Source organism: Poecilia latipinna, unplaced genomic scaffold, assembly GCF_001443285.1.
Source record: "Poecilia latipinna isolate Pla-1442-1.1 unplaced genomic scaffold, P_latipinna-1.0 Scaffold1138, whole genome shotgun sequence".
NCBI lineage: Eukaryota > Metazoa > Chordata > Actinopteri > Cyprinodontiformes > Poeciliidae > Poecilia > Poecilia latipinna.
In genome coordinates, this window is record NW_015113754.1 from 5841 (window position 1) to 26989 (window position 21149).

Sequence of the window (21149 nt, forward strand, 5' to 3'; positions counted from 1 at the left end):
ACCTGAAAGTTGTTTGCCAACCGCCATAAAACAAAAAGAAGAAGAAGAGATTGAACGTATACCTGTAGTTATTTTTGGTGTCCTTCAGGGGGCAGTATAGCACCTCGCAACCTGGGGTGTTGTAACCAGCAGCAGAAGAAGCTTGTTGTCAGTGGAGGGAATTTTGACACTTTAGTTAGCTAACAAATTGTCGAAGCGTTTCGGTAAAAGTGATTATTTAGTGGACTGGTCTAGTTCCAGAGCAGTTATAGTATCTTATCGACTCAAAACGAAAGGTATGTACGACCTTATGTAGCTTTCTTAGATTTCCTATGATAATATAAGGTAACATTAATGAGGTTCTTTAAGCAATCCCTGTGTAACTGAAAACAACAACAAATTTGGTGTTACGTTGGTACCGGTGGCGCAGGGGTACAGCGTACGACCCGCGGCCGTCACAGGTTCGTATCCCGGCCAGACGACCTGCATGTCTCCCTATCATAACCCATTTTCATCATGTCTGACAACCGTCAAATAAAAGCCAACAGAGCTGGGAAACACCTTAAAAAGCCAGTGTTTGTGGTTAAAAATAACTAACTATGTAGGCTACCTGTTTTATTCATTGGCTCTATCAAGTGATAGAAGTGTTGGCCATGGCTTATTTCTCTTGGAAGACTGCAGTGATAAATCCTGTGCTAGATGTACGATCTCCTTTGCACATTGACTCGTTTGTGTACGCAGCAGGTGTGTTTTCATTTAACTAAGCATTTTTTAAAAAGTGAAATCTGTGCTTCTAACTCTCAAAATGTTTTTAGACTTTTCCCCCCAATGAGTACAGAGGGAACCTCTAGAGGCTCATGGAGAGGTGGGAACAAGGGATGGAGAGGAAGAGGAAACGGTGGATGGAGAGGAAGAGGAAACGGTGGATGGAGAGTACAGGGAGGGTGGAGGAGGCCGTGGAGAGGAGGGTCAGCAGCAGGAGGTGGAGGGAGCCGAGGAGGTGGTGTTAGTGGAAATCCATCTTTAAGCTCCCAGAGAGGTGAGCTCCATTATTATTTCTGTATCTAGTAGGAATTTTGCTTTATTTATTTCAAATCACCTCCAAAAATTTCATGTCACCATTTTTATTAGTTTAGAACAAATAAAAAGTTCTTTCGGCTTCATCCAGACTGCTTTACTGTTGTCCACTCAGCCCCAATCCAGACCACTCTTGATGCACTGTGTCCATACAAAGGCTGGGCTCTGTATTTCACAGAAGGTAAGTTGATGTGTCATTACAGGACATATGTGGCCTCATATTTTAACTTAACTTGGTAAAATTTCATTGATTTGTGTGTTATTAATTATTTTTGCATTTTGTTTTGTTATGAGAAGCCTTACAGCCTAATTTTATTAATTTGTTCTGTTACAAAAGAAGGCATTTCTCTATGTTTGTGTAATGTTTAAATTTTAATCCTTATGTGTTCACAGTTTTCTACGGTTTCACCAAAAATGCTCTTTAACCCGTCTTTGCTTTCACTGTCACTGGTGTATCAAAAAACATATTTAAAATTAGTTGGCAAACAAAGTTTAGCCTGGCAGAAATTAAGTAAAGCCTGGCTGTACACAGCAAAAGTACAATGTTTACATCTGTATTTATTTTGAGAATATTTCCATTTTTTCCTGCTAAGGTTTCATAGAGAGCTCGCCCACTGTGGAGAAGATCAAAGTGTTTGAGAAGTACTTCATATCCCAGATCCATCTGTATGATAAAGTAAGGCCTGTGTTGGTATGTTTTTATACTTTGTGTTTTCTCGGCAAAAGGTGAGTAAAAGAGAACAGTTGTGTTTTTCTGTAGGATGAGATCGAGCGCCAGGGCAGTGTGCTGGTGGATTACACAGATTTAACTGGGAATAAAGCCGTGTGTGAAGCTCTCACTGACATTGTGACAGACCTGCGGGAACAGCCAGATGTGATACTGAACTGTTTGGGCGTGGCCATTCATCAGGTAAACACAAAAAGCCATTGAATGTAATATTCTTCCCATAAAACTATTTTAATTTGTGAAGTTAGTCTGCTTGCTGTTACATTTCCAACTGAAGAGTGTGTGTGCTTCAGGTGTTGACTGCAGATTTGGAAAAACAAGCTGCAGAGCTCCAAGATGAGGAACTTCCTGTTGCTACACCAATCATCAATATTCCTCATATCAGTGTGAGGTACTGACTGCCGTACAGAGCAGGAAGTTGTTTCACTGTCCCAGCTGAGCTGTAGGTTCTCCCTTGCAGGCTGTATAACTACGAGCCGCTGACTCCACTGCGGACTTTGCGAGCCAGTGTGTTCGGCCGGATGGTGTGTGTGAGAGGAACCGTGGTCCGGGTGAGCAACATCAGGCCTCAGTGTACCAGGATGGCGTTCAAGTGCCAGACCTGCACCAGCACTCTGACCCTACCACTGCAGCATGGGAAATATGCCACACCTACGAAGGTTTGAACACACACTTCAAAGTGATCTGGGTTGGTTTCACAAATTTGGTGACTTTGGGACTTTTCTGTCAGGCAAAGATTTGAGTCACAAGCAGACATCTTCAATATGTTGTGTGACTTAAGGCAGTTGAGGCTACCATTGACTAGTTGCTAGTAAACCCTTGCTAGCTTGTTTGTGAATACTGCTAGCTAAAAAGTTATTTGGGCTAAAACCCAATGCACTAGTCATAAACATTAGTTAAACGCCAAAGCGCTATTCCAGCATGCTATTAGCAGAAGCTAATGGTAACCTGCTAAATTCAACTATGTTAATATCTACCACGGCTATCTGTGTGAAGTATTCTTAACAGTCGATAACCAAAACTTCAACACAGATGTCAAACTTTATTCACGAAACTATGCTGCTTTATCTGGAAAAATTAAATTAGGGGAAGCCAAGTGTGCTAAACGTTTTCAAAGTTAGCAAAACCGCTAATGCGTTAAACAAAAAATGCTTCATTATTAAAGAATTAGCACTAAGCTTAACTATTTGAAGAATTCTCAACAGTCGAGCACCAAAGCTTCAAAACAGGTGTCAAACTTAATTTAGCTGAACGTTTTCAAACCTACATTCATTTATCTGGAAATTTTCATTTAGAGGAAGCTAAGTGCTCCAACTGTTTTCAAAGTTAGCAAAAATGTTAATGCATTAAAATAAAAAATTAGCTCTGCTATTTTCAGATTAGTGGAAATGTACCCATCACTGGTTTTTACCTATTTTATGTTATTTAAAGTACTAAGCTTACCATGACTGTTTTCCACTGAAAAAAGGCACTTTGGCCCATAAAGGTCATTCCAGGTACATAACGACACAGTTTTGTTTGTTTTATCACGTAGTGTATCCAGCCTGGATGTCGTACTCGTTCCTTCATCCCTCTTCGAAGTTCTCCCTCCACAAAGACAGTAGACTGGCAAATCATCAAGTAAGGGCATAATGATCATATTCTCTGTGTAGAGGAGATGAAAGCTGTTGGGTTTGGCCTACAGAGAATATAACATCAGCCGTAAATTTCAGTTGGGACATTGTGCAGACAGATTTATGGGGTTATGAAGGATTGTTTATTTATTGTTTTACATGCTGATGATTTCAGAAGGTTTGGTCTTCAGATATTGCAAGTTCTACAATTTTGTGGCAAATTTTGTTTAAAAAAAATCTATTTTTTTATGTGTCTGTAATTTACTACGTAACAGATTTTGCAAGGCTTTTGTAGCACATGTATCATTTTTGAAAAAGTTAAACATTTTAAAAACTGTTTAGGAAGCTAAAATTGTATCCATATGAAATGAAAAAGATTTTGAAAGGCAGATCAAAAGTGAAAAAAGTGTTTGTTGAGCTCTGTGAAACGCATCTCTCTCGCCTCCTCAGGGTGCAGGAGTTGATGGGCGGCGAGCAGAGGGAGACGGGACGAATCCCTCGCACCGTGGAGTGTCACCTGACCTCTGACCTCTGTGACAGCTGCGTCCCAGGAGACGCAGTCACCGTTACGGGGATAGTCAGAGTCATCAATGATGGTGCAAACATACATATTAATATCTGATCATGGTTACAGATGTACCCTTAGCAGTGACAAATAGGACTAACCTCAGACACCACCCGTCCAGTCAGATGTCTTCATCACATAGTTCAAACATTTGCTTTCTGACTGCAGGCAGCTCCAGAGGAAATAAAGATCAGTGCATGTTTCTCCTCTACATCGAAGCTACTTCAGTCAGCAACACCAAAGGTACCGGCAGGCATGTTTTTGATCCATGCCACATTTCCCTCTAAGAATTCAGGACAAAGTTAATAATAGCTGAATATTCAGGTCAGCTGTCTAAGTGTGGAGGTGAAGAGTCAGGAGGATCGAGGGAAGATCGCACAGGAGGAGAGGAGTTCAGTCTGAAGGAGCTCTACGCCATCCAGGAGATCCAGTCTCAGCCGAACCTGCTGCGACTCATCGTGCAGTAAGTTTATTGCTGTCTGCAGTTTGTTTGACTGCTTTGTGCTTCGTGGTATTATTGTAAAATCACCAAAAGGTTCGAAATAATGATTTGTGTAAATCTTCACAGTCGGGCATGAAAAATACGATAGTCGGGGGAAATCAAATAAGAGTTCAGTGTGTTTTTATTGCTGTGTTTGGCGATATGGACTGTGATGACAAGCCACCACAGCAGTGCCAGAATTTCTAGATATTATATGATTACATAGATGAGCTAATCTATGTAATCATATACTAAGTTTTTGGACTTAGTAAGACTTTTTGTTGAACACTTCACCTATATGGATCTGTTTAATTGAACTGGATGAAATGTTTAACATGTATTTAATTCTAAAGTAAAATTACTTGCAGATCAGTTCTGCTCTGCTACATCAGACCCTTCTGTTTAAAAGGAGTCATTTTAAACTCCTTAAATGAATAAGGATGACTCTGACTCTGGGCGTCCAGCTACCATGACCGATTGCGGGTTTGAGAAGACAGACCAGATACACACACAAAAAAATTAAATTATAACATTTCTTATTACAATAAGAATTTTGATTCATTATTGTCTCAGTAAATTTCAATTAGTGATGTTAAATAAAAAATAAAATCGACATCATTGTCAGATATGTTTTTTCTACTATTTTTGTCCACTGGTTATTCCACAAGAGCATGAATCATTTCAAATATATGAATATGAAGTTATTGGCAGCTGTGTCTCTGTTGATGATTCCTTCTCTTCAGGAAAGTTTAGCAGCTAAAACTGAACTGCAACTTCTGTGAAGAGAGAAAAAAATCAGAGGAAAAGATTAACTTACAAACTGAAATAACAGCAAATATCACAACATTGGAGAGTACGGTAGTAGGAGACAGTAGCAGAGATATCCCGGGATATTCATTAGAAGGAAATCCTAAAAACTGGTGGAGCATGTGATTTATTTAACATGACCTGGTCAAAGTTGAAACCACTTACTACAGGACATGTTAAGGGTCCATCTGTCCATTTATGCATTTTAGGATTTTTTTTGTGATGTTTTTCTTACGATGGCCAAAATTGATGGATATATCTGCAGTGAATTGAAAACTTCTGTATTTACGCACAAGACTGAGAAGTCTTCCAATTTAAATCTGGAACAGTCTGGAGTTTATCTGAATCGTTGTAGAATTGCGCCGCTCAGCAGGTTGGAGCAGGTCTGTACTTTCATTGATTTTTTTTTTTTTTTCTTTTTCAAACTTTCATTCCTGCCTTTCTGTGGGAAATTACTTTTTTGACAACTGTTCCTTTATGTTTTGGATGCAGTGTAGTTGTTCAGGTTTTTGGCAATATGTTTCATGCTTTGATATTTGGTGATAATGTGTAACCATAGCAACTGGGTAGCAGCTGATTAACATTGGGAAAGCTGAAATAATATCAACTGAAGCTAGAAATATATTTAGTTTCCCTTTGGTGTCAATAAAATATGTTTGAATTTGAATCCTATTGTAGCCATTATTTTAAATCATATTTAAAGTTCTAGATTTCAGAGTTTGTCTATCTGTGTTCATTTTTTCCTGTGTTCTTGACTTTTCTCTTTTAATTTATAATGAGCATTGCTCTTCTAGGAGTTATACTTGAGACAGTATTGATTTATAATTGGTGAAATCCAGCAGCCATGTAATGATCTGATTAAAACAGCTTAAACATGTATCAAGTTCTTAATGTGTGCTCTTCTCCGACTTCTTCCAGCTCTTTGTGTCCTGCCATCTTCGGCCATCTGGTGAGTTCAGACTGAAATTACACTCTGATTTCATAGAGCAATCAGACACGCTGCTCATATTCAGTGTTCATGCTGGTTTTCCTGTGTGTTGGCAGCTGGTGAAGGCTGGCCTGGCTTTGGCGTTGTTTGGAGGCAGACAGAAACACACAGACAAGAGCAGCGTCCCGGTGAGAGGAGACCCTCACATCCTGGTGGTGGGAGACCCTGGACTGGGGAAGAGTCAGATGTTACAGGTAACAGAGGAGCTGTCCCAATAAGCAATTTATTAGTTAATTGCATGATAGATTAAAATGAGCTCAGTGATTTTCATTCTGGTGATTAATATTTTTTGAAGGGTTATTTTGTTCACAGAGTCTTCATATTCCTTTTTATTAAAGTTGCAGTTTCCAACCTTCTCTCATTCAGCTCCTTCAGACTAGTCAGCAGCAATTAGCAGATACCTACTGGAACTGTGCATCTGCTGAGCTCATTATAGGAGCTACTTCTCAGTAAAACACTGGTAAAAACGTTGTTAAAGGGTTAATAGAGGAGCCATGTTGTGATGCCTTTAAAAATAAATAAATATATACTCAGCACTTTTGTAACAAGTTAACACTTACTTGATTGTGCTATAAAATGGCACTTTGTGACTGGAATACACACAATACTTCCCCTTTATAAATGATTTCAAAACAACAATTTTTGTTTTATTGTCTATTGCATTAATTTCTGGGACAATTCATCATCCAGTAAAAGTTGTAATCGTGATCCTGATCTTTTTGTGACGGTACCGACTGAGGTGGTTTAACTGTTCATATCTCTTTTGTTTCTGTTCCTCCTCCAACAGGCGGTGTGTAACGTGGCTCCAAGGGGAATCTATGTATGTGGCAACAGCACCAGCACCACAGGTAAGCCTCTATGTGCCTGTACTTCAAATCCTAGAATTGAAAGAGAGGGTATTGTTTTTGTTTGTTTTTTTACCTTGACTGTTTCTCTTTTTACACACTCTATGTTCTTTTGACTATGGTTATATATACTCTGTTTCCAAAATGTAACATTTTGTGTTTATCTCCAAAGGACTAACAGTGAGTCTGTCCAGAGACTCTGGAACAGGAGATTATGCTCTGGAGGCAGGTGCTTTGGTGTTGGCTGACCAAGGTAGTCAAAGTATATCCATGTGAACTTTCCTCTGGGAAAGTTTATTTGAAATTCCCCAAAACTAACAGCGTTATTAATTTTCCATATTGATTTTTTTTTTTCACTGCTGGGTACAAACATCAATGAAATTACGGTGCGGTTTAGCACCAATGTACTTAAGTATCTGATAGTAGATAAGTTTATTTCAAGACTAATATATGTGGAGGTTTTTAAACATAGACTCTTTGCAAAAACAGATGTATTGCAGAAATGTTGATGGTGAATTGTGAATACCTCAAAAAGTGATAAAATTTGAAGTCCATGTTGCCCATTGTTGGTTGGCACCTTCTGTGTCAGGCTGACTTCCTGTTTTCCTGCTTCCTGTACTTCCAGGTCTTTGTTGCATTGATGAGTTCGACAAGCTGGGGAGCCAGCAGCAGGCTCTGCTGGAAGCCATGGAGCAGCAGTCGGTCAGTCTGGCTAAGGCCGGCATCGTCTCCTCTCTGCCTGCTAGAACGTCTGTTGTTGCTGCTGCTAACCCTGTCGGAGGCCACTACAACAGAGGGAAGACTGTCTCTGAAAATCTAAAGTGAGTTTTCACCTCTAGTAACTTCCAGCAGCTGCTTCAGGAGGATGGAACCGTGGAACAGTTGGCTTTAATTTCCTTCTGGTGTGTCTGTAGAATGGGCTCTGCCCTCCTCTCCCGCTTCGACGTTGTCTTCCTTCTTCTGGACATCCCAGATGAGTCACATGATCGCCAGCTGTCCGAGCATGTCATGGCCAACAGGGCGGGGAAAGGCAGAACCAGCAGCGCCACGGTGACCAGAATAAGTAATGACCCGGAGACTTCCATCCTGCTGCAGCATGCAGCCATGCCTCTGTCTGAACGACTACAGGTAAAACTTTTTTTTTAGATGCTGATGTTTGTGGGTAGGATGGATCTCCTGCAGCGGCCTGTCTTACAGCAGCTTTGAAGAAGACTCTGACTAAAGATGCTCTGTTGCTGTCTGATACTTAGGATGCTCTGGGTTGTCTGTAATCTTTTTGATTTTATAAAGAATCCTTCCTTGCACAATATTATCCAGAGATTCCAAACTAGTCTCCAGAACAGAGCCAGCCTTTTCTACCAGGCAGTCTAAAACAATCTGATCTTTTTAAAATAAATGAGTTTATCATACTTTAGCGCCACCACCAGTTTGTAGTAATTTCACTCCTCTGTGTTAACACTTTTACTGAACTAACTTTGCCAATATTCCGCTGGTGTCAAAAATATTACATTTTGCATTTAAGAAATGCAATAAAAATCATGTGAATAACTCTGTCCATTCAATAGGTCATTAAAAAATATGCTGCACCAGCAGCAATATCCGGTTGTTAAATGTGTGACTCGTGTGATGTGAAAAAAGTGTTTCCATTGCAGTTTTGCAAAATGAATTAATTTTGATATAGCTAAAAATACCACCTCACCCTGGTGCCAAAACTTGCTTTATCAAAATTTTTTTATTTTTTCAAAATTGCCATGTTTCTATTAAGCGGCATTATTTTTGTAATGTCAAATTGTGCAATTCTATAGTCAATATAAATGCAGCTATTTAAGAGTCTACATCAGAGGACCCATCTCTGTGTCTGTCTGGGAGAAGGGCTGAACAAAACTGTCTTTGAAGCATTTAACCTCCCTCTGTTATGGCACAGGCTAGGTTTGAAATGTCAGTGACCTTGTAGGGCAGATGATTGTCTCTTAGCAGTTTTACTTGCTCAAGCACTTCAAGGGAATGCAGTGGAAATTGCACATCTACTGAAGGTGCCTACAATTTAAAATGTGAACTCTGTTTTACATTTGGAAAAGCCTATTTTACATTCTTTTAAAGTTTTCCTTTGCTCCAAAATGATCTCATTTCAACATTTACTATTTACTATTTAAATCATATTTCTGAGTTACAATCTTGCCCTCTTGACATGGAGATCTGTTGTCCTTCGTTCTTATCCTAACTTCTCTGTTTATGTTCAACACAAGATCATGATGTAAGCTGGCACCAAAGTATCAGCTGACTGTAATGTTAGGATGAACTCTGTCAGACTCTTTATCTCATAGTTGGTAACTCTAATACTGAACGTTAAAGTAGAGAGGTCTACTGAAACTTAAGCACTCCTTGGCGTTTGTACAGCCTGTCAAGGTTTGACCAGTCCCACCTGTTGTCTCCAGTTTCCAGCAAATGAATCAGCCGATGTGATTCCAACATGCCTGTTGAGGAAGTACATCAGCTACGCCCGTCAGTACGTCCGACCCACGCTGTGTCCTGAAGCGGCAAAAACCCTTCAGGATTTCTACCTATCTCTGAGATCCCAAGCGCACTCGGCTGATGCCACGCCCATCACCACACGGCAGCTGGAGTCCTTAGTCAGACTTACAGAGGTGGGTTGGTTTGGCTGAGATATTTAGTGAGTGCATCGTACCTTGCTGAAGTTCTGACCTTCTTTTCCGGCAATTGTTTGATTTTCTCTAGGCAAGAGCCAAATTGGAGCTCAGAGAAGTGGCGACACAAAGTGATGCTGAAGATGTGGTGGAGATCATGAAACACAGGTAACTCTGCAGCAACGTCAGCAAATCAGAAGAGACTTTAGAGACTCCATGTTCTATTTATTTTTATCTCACTGTTTCACCAATTAATGAAGTTCCTCGCTGTAATAACCCTAAACAGTGCCTTCCAAAAGTATTTATAGCCATTGAACTTTTTCTATTGAGATATCCTGCAATCGACAAACACAAAGAAGTTCATAAAACCAAACCAAAAAACCAAACCAACTTTATTTATAAAGAACTTTAAAACAACNAATAATTTCCACGGCACACCTGACGATCACTCACGGCACACTAGTGTGCCGCGGAACAGTGGCTGAAAAACACTGCTCTAACAGGATCCTCAGATCCAGGCATCGATGTCTGGTGTCCTGCAACATTTAGATACGTCCTGGTCCAACACACCTGAATTAAATGGCTGCTTAGGACAGTCAAGTCCTCCAGAGTCGTGCTAATGACTTCTGACCTCAGGATTTGACTCGGGTGTGTTAAAGAAGAGACATCTAAAGGTTGGAGGACACCGACCCTTATGAGCTTTAGAACTGTACAATTTTCACTCAGTTGTAATCACATTTACTTGCATACAGTGGAAACTTTACCTGTGTTGAGGCAGGTGAGGAGTTTCCATAGTGTCTTTACTTTAATACCATTTTGGTTTCCTTTTGTTGAAAGTAAATTACAAATATTTAGCCATAGTTTGACCACTGCTTTATGGCAGGAAAAAAGTTTTATGTCATAAATATATAATTTCAATAGAGGCATCCTTTGATTTATACTGTAGAAAGAAGACAAAAGTGTTTCTTGAATTAACTTTAATGTTCATTTCACTGCACACAAAGGATAGATGGAGTGTTTAAGATTTACCCAAATCTTTTGAATTTTTAATGTATGATAAGCTGTTCTATAAGTTATCTCGACAAAAGATAATGTTTTCTTTTGAGACCATTTTTTAAGTAATGTAATGGTAATGACAAAATAATAATGTAAGAACACTTTCTCAAAGGTCATTACACTTTAAATTCTTCTTGCCTGCCTATTTTTCTGGCCAGCGAACCATTCTGCCACCCAGTGGTCGTTTGTCAGACCACCTAGTCTCCTGTACCGCTCAAAATGGACAATATGTCTATAAACAATTTTGGAATATTATAAGGAAGTGCTGAGATATTCCATTTTCCAGAGAACTAACATATTTTCCACTTCAGCACAAGCACAGTGAGAAACGTTCAGAGGATAAAAACACTAGACTCAGAGCAAAAATCAGATGACCCAGCTTTCTACTAGCATGTAAACGCATCATCTACACAAAAATCTGAGAGCTCCGGAAACGTGAAATGAGTCTCAAAAATAGTTGTGCAATCGTAACTGCATCTGTACGTAACTGCAGTTTTGTGTGTATGTGTGTGTGTGTGTGTGTGTGTATGTGTGTGTGTATTTGGTGACTCGTGCATACTTTTCCAACATTTGTATGCGTAGGAAAAGGTTTATTTTCTTTTTATGGCTTACAAATCATGTTTCGCAGATACAACTATCCAAACTTACACACAAAGATGCTTACACGAGTTACAAATCCATTATTACACACGCACAGATAGTTTTAGACTATTTTCACTCCATATTTCTTTTACTGAAGGAGCAGCGATGTGTGACGGCTCGTCCAGGCAGATAGGGAGCGATGTAAATGTAAAACCAGTCTCTGTCTGGCAGCGTTAAGTTTAAAATGCACCGGAATATATTGCTGGGAAAATATATTTTTTTACTTTCTCTAAAACTCCAGTCACATTTGGAGTGACAATGTTTCTCTGCCTGTTTGTTGGTCTTTCACTGAGTTGAGATGCTGGATTCCTTGACGTAAGCCCAGTTGGTGTATCCACAGGACCAAAGTACGTTCCTGAGGCGTTTGTGTTCCTTGACCTTCACTTCCATCCTTGTGGGACCTTTTCGGCTCGATCCTGCGGGTTTCTGGTGACTGACAGCTTATGTTCCAGTGCTTGGTGAGAGTCAAAGAGTGGGTACTAGTCTGTGTGTGTTTTGTTTTCTGTGGATTTCAGTTTTGAGGTTTCCACTTCTCTCAAGGTACACTAGACTGTCTAAAATAGGAAGCTTCTTCTCTTTGGTCTCCTCCTTCCTGAACCTGACTATTGATCATTTTGTTAAGTTTCCATGTCCTCCACATCTCTAAACCAGCATATAGGTGTTGTTTCCTCAGAAGAGCATAACACCTCTTTGTCTCATCCAATGAGCTGTGTGTAAAATAACCCCCTTAAAAGAAACGAAGACAGACAAAAGACATTATTTATTGAAATACTGTGAGTAGGTAACCATTAGCTGCTAACGACATATTTTTGCTTGATTGCAATCGATAGAATTTGTAACAGGCCAGTCAGCGAACAGAATCAATCAAGTTTATTTGCATAGGGTTAGGGTTCAGCAACTACGCAGGAGACGTTTTGAACAAATATGTTAATTTCCTGAATTCAACTGCCGCGTTTATGTCACGGGCAAACGTTTGCAATTGGGTAAAACTTTAAACTTCAACAGAGTCTGAGGCAGGAAGCAATCGTTTCTCAATAGTTAAGAGCCCAGAACGTCTGAACCAAACAAATAGCAGGACAAGGTTATTACCAGGCTGGCTTATGTCTATTTATGCAATAATTCAGCAGCAAAAAATGTTTTTTGAATTGAAAATGTTCTTGATTAAAATGTGATTAATTTACTATGAATCATATGATTAACTTTATTATTATTGTAGATTTTTTTTTTAAAGTCCCAGCACTCATGAAAACACTCAAGGAAAGTTGACTTCAGTTGCTTTATATACAAAAAAGAAAAAGCGAGTTTCTTTGAGGAACAGCACAGAAATTCCAACAACTAAAAACTGAACCCTTGTATGTAGAAATGGGGACCAACTGACCCCACACACGTACAACTTGTATCATTTGCCATAGTCCTCTACATTTGCCTCAGTAATCGCATGCACAAGGGTTAAAATGTAATTCCACCAAATTTAACAAGCAGTCCTACACTTTTTAAGAGTTGACTGAAGGATGAGCCTGTTTAGCAGGTTGTTCAAAGGGGACGTAAACCCTGGAGAAGATTGTTTTCTGAGTGCTGTGCAGTTTGTTTACCGTCTTCCTTGCAGCCATCCTACATCTCCAATCCTTCCAGATGACATTTATTTTTCCGGTCTGCACCCACCTGATGAATCCTTGACACTCCAGGAACAGATGGCGTGCTGGCCGGGACGTTTGCCAGCTCAGGTGTTCCGTGTTGTAAAACAGGCAGCTCCAGAGTCGCACTCGTCTTCAGCAGAGCCTCGTAGAGCCAGAGCGCTACACCCATGTGGTGCATCATGGCACCGACTCAATAACTGATTTCTAACTACTCCCTGCTTCACCGCCAAGAGAAGCTGAAACATGACTGGCACAAAAATAGATCTATTTACCTGAAAGCTCATCTTTCTTTTTGTTCTGAATACCAAGGACTACATTGATAGCTGAGTCATCTGCATGGTTCTTCTGGCATTTACCAGTATCAATTTAGTACAGAGATGAAATGGGGCCAAATATTTGAACAGCATGTTTGCTTGATGTCACTAGAACCACTTAAAGACATCAGAAGAAGGGTTACGTTTCATTTCATATTTCAACTCACATAATTAAAGGCAACTCGGTAAAAATCTCAAGAGAAGTTTTCAGTAGGTCGCTTAATTTGACATATTCCGTAATAATCTTTGGTGTTGGAACGTGAAGAATGAAGCACAGATATTCACTGGTTTCCTGTTAGCAAGCAGATGGAGGCACAGGAATAAGAAGAAAATGCATTTTAGTGCAGAGTAAATATAGTTTGGGGAGTCAAAAAAAATCTGATAAAAGTTAAATATGAGAAAAAACAATAACAGTTTAGGGCCTGTTGGAAAAACTATTTAAGTTTTTTTTGTTTTTGGGTGTCTTTTTTATGATGGAGTATTAGGGCCATAATAAGAAACACTAACATCCTCTATGAAAATCAGCATGCATGTTTCAGACTGCATTAGCAAAAACAAAATCTATGTGACAAGAACATACAAATTCCAGAAGGAAGTTAAGGAAAGCTTGTTCCAATTGAAAAACACAAAAACAAAATGTGTTGCATCAGTGAATATCTTTACTTCTGGTAAAAGGTCAAAGTAAAGAAACTTATAATACAGAAAGAGCAGAGGGAGACGACAGGAAGTGAACAGATAAGACACAACAAATCACAGCAGACAGAGGAACCTTTTTTTATAAAAGTAGAGAAAGGAAGACCAAAATAAGACGGGCCACCTGAGAACTGCTGATGGAAAAGGAGAAAGGGGAGAAAAACTAAAGAGAATGGTTTTCCAACATGGATCCTGTCCAAGGAAAATGGTTCAGATTGATGAAGGAAGAAAAAGAGACAGAAGATGGACCACAGAAAGTCCAAAGAAAACAGATGCTGGGATCAGTGAGAACTGGGGAATTCTGAGCAAACGTTAAACAAATATGAAACTTAAGAAGAATTGAATAAGATAAAGATAGAAATGATTGGTAAAGTTTGAAAAAAAAAATACCCTGAACAAACTCATAATGAAAATATGTTCTTTGCAATAGTTTTAAGATTCTGCCAAAATACAAAGCCTCCATAAGTCAATAAGAACGAGATGGGAATCGAAACATTTAAAACAATAAGATCACTTCCCCAAACATACAAAGAGTTCAATCATAATGTGGAGGCATTTAAGGAAAAAAAGTTTGAGAACAACTGGGCTGTTGTCCACATCTGGCGGTTTTATTCTTATCCAATTCTAAACATTGTGTTTTCACCAACAGAATAAAAGGACTAACGCTCATTAATTATTGTTTTCATTAAATTTTCTACTCTCACTCTGTATCCTGCCTGCTGGCCCACCACCACATACCTCATGACAGCAGGATATTCAGGAAATCATCTCTTACAAAAGGAAAAATAGTTGCATGAAATTTAATATAAACTCTCCTCAGTTGTTTGAGCCCAGACCTGAGCCGCTTGGTTATTTAGCTTAGATTGTTATTAGCATTATTTATTCTGCCTGTATGACATCTGTGTTTTTGGGTGCAGGGTTTTTTGAGCTGATATTGGATTACTTTTGATGACACACTGCATACTCAGTGAAAACAGAGAAAAGTTTCACTGTGGACAAAAATCGATTGTGACAGTTTCACAATTTGTTCTGACACTGTGTGGGTACATTAAATAGCTACTGACTGTCATGGAAGTGATGGAGGCTTAGCAGTAATGGTGCAGAGGAAGAAGCCAAACAAACAGGGAAACTCACTGCAGGGCTCTGTCCTAAATAATGTAGCAGAGAGTAGGTGGAAGCAACTAAGCACTGAGGTGCTATTAAAGCCCAGAGACAAAGTATTTTAGGCTTAGTGCAATAAACAAAAACAGTAGCATTCTAACCAGAACCACCAGGGGGGAGGATTTTACCCATAAGTCATCAGAGCCCAAAGCGGTCTGCTGTTTAACAGTTTTATAAATTTAAGACCAGAATAACACTTGACAAGAAAAAACTAAATATCTGTGGATATTTATTGTATATCATTTGTTTTCAGGTTGAAACAAAAATACTTTAACACAACATTCACACAGAAATGACACTTAAAACAGCAGAACAGTAAATGGTCTTGATTTGAATGATAGTATTTAAGGGGATTTATTTCAGTAATGATGGATGCTTCATGACATCTGTATTGATTTCTAACTGAAAGACTAATAAAATCTTTGAAAAGTTTTCATAGTGAATGAAACAAGGATCCACAACAAACAGTGTGGTTCTACAAACTGCAGGGTGACGCACTTCACTCACTGTGCATAGTCAAGTAATCTATCAATTATTCTGCCAATTAATCAAGTAAATGAATAAAAGAACTTGATATAATATAGCTAAATCCTGCCATATCATGACGTATCGACATCGGCACACATTTTCATGACTTTACTGTACCTCAGAAAATATACCTGTAATAATAATACCTGACTTCTTAAGTCAACCTGGACAAAAATTATACAAACATTTAAAATATATTCAATTTAATTTTAAAAAAAAAAAAAAAACAGGCTGACAGAGACACTTTTTTTTTTTTTTACATTATATAAACTATCACCCTGCTGGTTAAAAACGATAAAAACTTGTTTAGGAAGAAGAGGATGTTTGCTCCCCCTTTCTTCTGCTGAGAGCTGTTAATGTTTTGGTGTCTGGAAAATTAGACGTTTCATAAGCACCAGAAGACAATGTCACAAATCAGCATCAGCCAGTTTTACCTCTGTATGTGCGGTACAATGGTTGCTGGAAAAAAAAAAAAGTATTTTGTTGATTTGTCATCCAGAAACCACTTGCTGCATTCTTGTTGGTTGTGCAGGAGGATCTAGTGATGCTTTTCAACAAGTATGGTTGTATAATTGCCCATGTAGCCGGTTCCATCCGACTCATCTGTTGTTTGTACTCTGCGTTGTGTGTGTAGGTGAAGAAAGAAACCAGCAGTCGAGGACCCACGGTGTGTTGTAGCAGGAAGGCGGGTTTATTCTGTTCAAAATAAAAATGCATTTGGCACAGCAGTTCCCGGGCTCCGGCCTCCCCACACAGACCTTAACCAACCAAAAGAACAAAAATAAAAGTGTTTGCATGGTAAACTCGATAATTGTCTTTAATGTGGGAATTAAATACCCAATAATGTGCTGCGCTACACATAAAACAATTTAACAACAAAATATAACAAGTTGTGAGCTCAGTGAACATACTTTTAAGAACATTTCGAATATTTTAACACTTAAACAGAAGGCAACTTCATACGCTTACCTCTCCCCAGCGCAGCTCGGGGCGAACTGAGGAGAGCAGCGGGAACACACAGGATATGACGCCAAACAGGAAGCAAGAAAATAAAAGCGTCACCACCAAAATAAAATTCAGAAACTAAGAAAAACAAATATACATAAATAGTGAAGATGGATTTGAGGTGAAATATACACCTTTTTTGACAGACTTGCTACACGCATCTGTTAGCAGCCGTTTTCAAGTAAGTGTAAACGTTGAGTTTGGTGGCGTGGCCAGCAGCTTATTTAGATTTAAATTGACAGAGACCCTAAGACAGCTCTTTCTTAAAGAAGTGAGACACTGAATGAAATAAAAATGAATCCTCAATGTTAGGTCAAGACCCTGAGAAGTTACTTTTAAGAAAGCCAAAAAAGCAGGAGGTAAAAATGACGTCTCAGGGATTCTAAGTTTCTTGCACAGAAACAAGTAAAGTTGTGCCACAGAAAAGAATGTATGGACTTTATTAAGTCAAATATTCATGTAAAATGAATGCATTTATTGTTTATTACTTTCTCTGCAACAGCAGACTGAGGCCCAAACATCCACACAGAGTTAACGATAACGATTTGAACATAAAGTCAGGAGCAGAAAGCGACACCCATACAGAGGTGTAGTTCATGTTCTGAGGACTGTCATTATAACTGCAGTAGGGGCTGTAAAATAGCAATTTATAGGGAGATTAAGTTTCACCCATAAAACTGGTTATTCCTTCACAGTAGTAGCTGACGTGTAAAACTTCATGTTCAGCACTGCTTTATTAAAGCATTAAAGTCTGTTACCTGTCGAATAGTAAACTGATTGTTTTCTGTTCAGAATGCATTTACCTTGATGTCCACCAGAAGAAAGTATGTCAATGAGTTTTGCAGTCTTATAATTTATTTAATAACTTTTCTACAACCAGCTTCTTCAGTGCCTGTTTTTTTTTTTTTTCATTTTCATGTACACTGTAATCCCAAACAGTTGTACTAGCGCATAACTAATAAGGTCACAAGAGTCAAATGTCGTTAAGGAGTTGACCAAACTATAAAATGTTGAGCTCAGTTGAGATTTATGCCACTTTAATTGAGTAGGGCTCAATATTTTAGAGCTAATTTGTGTGGAACGCTCAAAAGTTTTAGGAACCATAGTGTGACATTATCAACGTTATCACGTTCTGGTGGGTGGGTCTCATCTCTCCCTCAGGTAAGATGAGTCAGCCATCTTGAATTTGCCTTGATGCGAGAACTTTTGGCCAGTCTGTCCCCTCTGAGCTTCCTTCTTGATCTCCAAGAGCAGCTGATCTGCGGACCTGAGAGACCGATAGGGCATGTAGGGGTGAAGAAGCTCAGAGAGGTAAGCCGGGGCAAGATTATGCAGTGATTTAAAAACAAACATAAGAATTTTAAAATTAATCCTAAAATATACAGGCAGCCAGTGAAGTGAGGCCAGGACAGGGGTCACATGTTCCCTCTTTCGAGTTCCTGTCCTAAGTGGTGCAGCAGCATCTGAACCAGCTGCAGACGTGAGAGCAGCGACTGACTGACTCCTAGATATAGTGAGTTACAGTAATCCAGTCGAGTCAAAATAAAAGCGTGGATCACTGTTTCAAAATGCTGCTTGGAAAGAAAAGATTTCACTGACGCCAAATGATAAAAGCTGGACTTAACCACGGCTCTGATTTGGCTGTCCAATTTAAAATCACTGTCCACCTTAAAACCAAGACCTGTAATAACAGGTTTAAAATAAACCTCCAAAGGTCCCAGGTCCACAGAGGAGGACTCACAGGAGCCACTGGCTCCAAACACCATCACCTCTGTTTTGTTTTCATTAAAATTTAAAAAGTTCAAGGCCAAACAAGCTTTAATATCACCTGGACATGCCAGGAGATATTTGTACATCCTTCTGCTTCGGGGGCAAATAACTCTGACAATCATCAGCGTAACAATGAAATGAAATCCCATGTTTCCTGAGGACAGAACCCAGAGGCAGTAAATACAAAGAGAAAAGCAGTGGGCCCAGAATTGAGCCCTGTGGGACACCATAAGGCATTGAAGCAGCAGATGATTCAGAGTCACTAATTTTGACTGAAATTGTTCTCTCCTCCAGGTAAGACCTGAACCATTTAAGAACAGTGCCACCAATACCTACAACGTGGTGTAATCGCGATATTAAAATGTGGTGGTCTACTGTATCAAAGGCAGCAGTTAGGTCAAGTAAAATCAGAACAACATGGTGACCAGAATCACATGCAAGAAGGACGTCATTAAAAACTCTTATTAAAGCAGATTCTGTGCTATGAAGAGTTTTAAAACCTGACTGGAAAACCTCCAGAATGCCATTGTCATCTAAAAACTGTTTCAGCTGACGGTACACAAGTTTTTCTAAATCCTTAGAAAGAAAAGGCAGCTTCGAAATAGGCCGATAGTTAGCCAGAACAGTTTGATCAAGGCCAGGTTTTTTAAGCAGTGGCTGTACTACTACATGTTTAAAAGTAGCAGGGACCACACCTGAGGACAGATTGCTATTTATAATTGAATGAACAGGCTGCCCTATGCTAGATAAAATATCTTTAAAAAATCTTTTTCCCTCTCATTCAAAGTTTACAAACTTGACTAGGCCATCATCTCTCCACTCCAGTTCAGGTGAAAGCTCTCTCTGCCGCCCTTAACCCTTGTGTTTACAAATGGAGTCCAACCGACCCCACACCCATATAATTGTATCATTTGCCTCATTCCTCTTACGTTTGCCTCGGTCCTCGCACGCACCAGGGTTAAGCATCACCCTGACAGGGAGTTTGTCGACTTTCTCATTAACGGTTTCACTCACGGTTTCCACCCGGGCATAGACATTATCCCAGATTCCACTTGTCAATGTCACAATCTTCAAACCGCTTTTTCAGATCCCGACATAGTTGACTCCCTAACTTGCTAAGAAAGTGAAAGAAGGATTCATGATAGGTCCTTCTTCTAAGCCACCCTATCCCGTTTTTCACGTCAACCCCATTGGTATTGCTACACTTAAATATTCAGGCAAGAAAAGGCTAATTATAGATCTGTCAGCTCCTCACGGTTCTCACGTTCCCAGTATAAACAGCATCATTCCATTTCCTGATTTCTCCATGCAATATGCAACCATCGACCATGCCATTAAACTCATTCATTTAGCAGGGCAAGGCACCTGGGTCTCTAAAGCAGATATCACCAGTGCATTCAAAGTTCTTCCCATTCGCCCCAATTTCTGGCGTTACTTCAGCGTAGTTTGGAAAGGAGCTTTTTACTTTGCTGTCTGCCTCACATTCGGCTGTCGCAGTAGCCCCAACATTTTCGATTCCCTATCAGAAGCCCTGTGTTGTATCCTTATCAATACTTCCAAGCTCCCCTATGTGATACACCTTCTGGACGACTTCCTTCCCCTTCATCTTCTCCTCCTCGTCTCGGGTTTAAGTGCTCTAACCAAAGTTTTCTCTCAGCTTGGCGTTTCCCTTTCCGAGGAGAAAACCATCGGTTCCGGCACCTCTTTAGAGTTCCTAGGTATGACTCTTGATTCTTCATCCTTCCAAGCGTCCTTACCATCTGAAAAAATCAATCGAATAACTTTAATGCCTTCAAACTTCCTACTCACTGACAGATGTTCTAAACAGCTGCTTTCTCTTCTCGGCCATCTGAACTACGCTATTCGCATAATTCCGCAGGGCAAATCCTTCATTTCTCATCTATCAACAGCAGCCAGCATCTCTTCTCTTCTCTTCAAGGTTCGCTTGTCATCGATTAGGGGTTGAACGACTACAAATTTTTTAAGGTCGACTACATCATGATAATGGTCGAGTCGATGTCGACTAGTCGCAGTGATGTCATAGTGACGTAAGCGCAAAAACCCTTCACAACTACTTGGAGGCTTTATCTGCTATTTTCACGGCAAGTATGGACCCTCCCCCCCCACACACACACACACTCCCCTTCTCCTGCTTTTACTAAGTCTATTATGCAGAATTAAAAGAGCAATAAACAGATGATTCTTCGTGAGCAGCGGAGAAAAGTTGGTTTCACAAAGTCGGGTCTGACTTTTTTTTTTTTTTTTCCAAACACCGGCTGATGCTGATGATCTCTGGGTAGCTGCTCGTATAGGAGGCAAATTATCACACTGACCACTGGTGCTTTTGGAACATCACAAACTAAACTTATTATGAATGGATCCCGTTTGGTTACAGTTGAATTTAACGAAACCTCCTGCTGCTCCTCCTGCTGCTCCTCCACCCGATGCGCAGCATGATCTCTGCTGACTCAGCAGCGGCTCTCTGAACCGACATGCAGACCGAGATCGCCTCTATCAGATCCTCAGACTTAGTTTCCAGATGTAGTCCAACCATAACTTTATAAGAGCGTAAAGATCTTATAAAGATCTTTACGCTCTTTAGAAGCGTAAAGCTCT

At 39.7% G+C, this 21149-nt stretch overlaps 1 protein-coding gene and 1 long non-coding RNA gene across 4 annotated transcripts in view; both read left to right on the forward strand.

Annotated features, from left to right (window-relative positions):
• The first annotated feature begins 102 nt into the window (after positions 1 to 102).
• Positions 103 to 21149, forward strand: part of mcm8 (minichromosome maintenance 8 homologous recombination repair factor) — a 24303-nt gene continuing 3256 nt past the window's right edge. Inside the window, exons 1-19 of one of the 3 annotated variants that reach the window (XM_015052838.1) lie at positions 103 to 275; positions 795 to 1018; positions 1172 to 1237; positions 1650 to 1732; positions 1817 to 1966; positions 2077 to 2174; positions 2244 to 2442; positions 3318 to 3403; positions 3847 to 3992; positions 4130 to 4204; positions 4286 to 4424; positions 6168 to 6198; positions 6294 to 6431; positions 7025 to 7085; positions 7255 to 7335; positions 7708 to 7903; positions 7997 to 8210; positions 9518 to 9727; positions 9819 to 9895. In XM_015052838.1, the coding sequence (XP_014908324.1) occupies positions 808 to 1018; positions 1172 to 1237; positions 1650 to 1732; positions 1817 to 1966; positions 2077 to 2174; positions 2244 to 2442; positions 3318 to 3403; positions 3847 to 3992; positions 4130 to 4204; positions 4286 to 4424; positions 6168 to 6198; positions 6294 to 6431; positions 7025 to 7085; positions 7255 to 7335; positions 7708 to 7903; positions 7997 to 8210; positions 9518 to 9727; positions 9819 to 9895 (2261 nt within the window). In that variant the 5' untranslated portion in view covers positions 103 to 275; positions 795 to 807. The other 2 variants (XM_015052839.1, XM_015052840.1) reach the window with 2 other exon arrangements.
• LOC106959962 (uncharacterized) overlaps positions 17997 to 21149 on the forward strand; it is a 4407-nt gene continuing 1254 nt past the window's right edge. The window contains exon 1 of the long non-coding RNA XR_001427469.1: positions 17997 to 18929. This is a non-coding gene — a long non-coding RNA (uncharacterized LOC106959962). The remainder of the gene's footprint in view (positions 18930 to 21149) is intronic.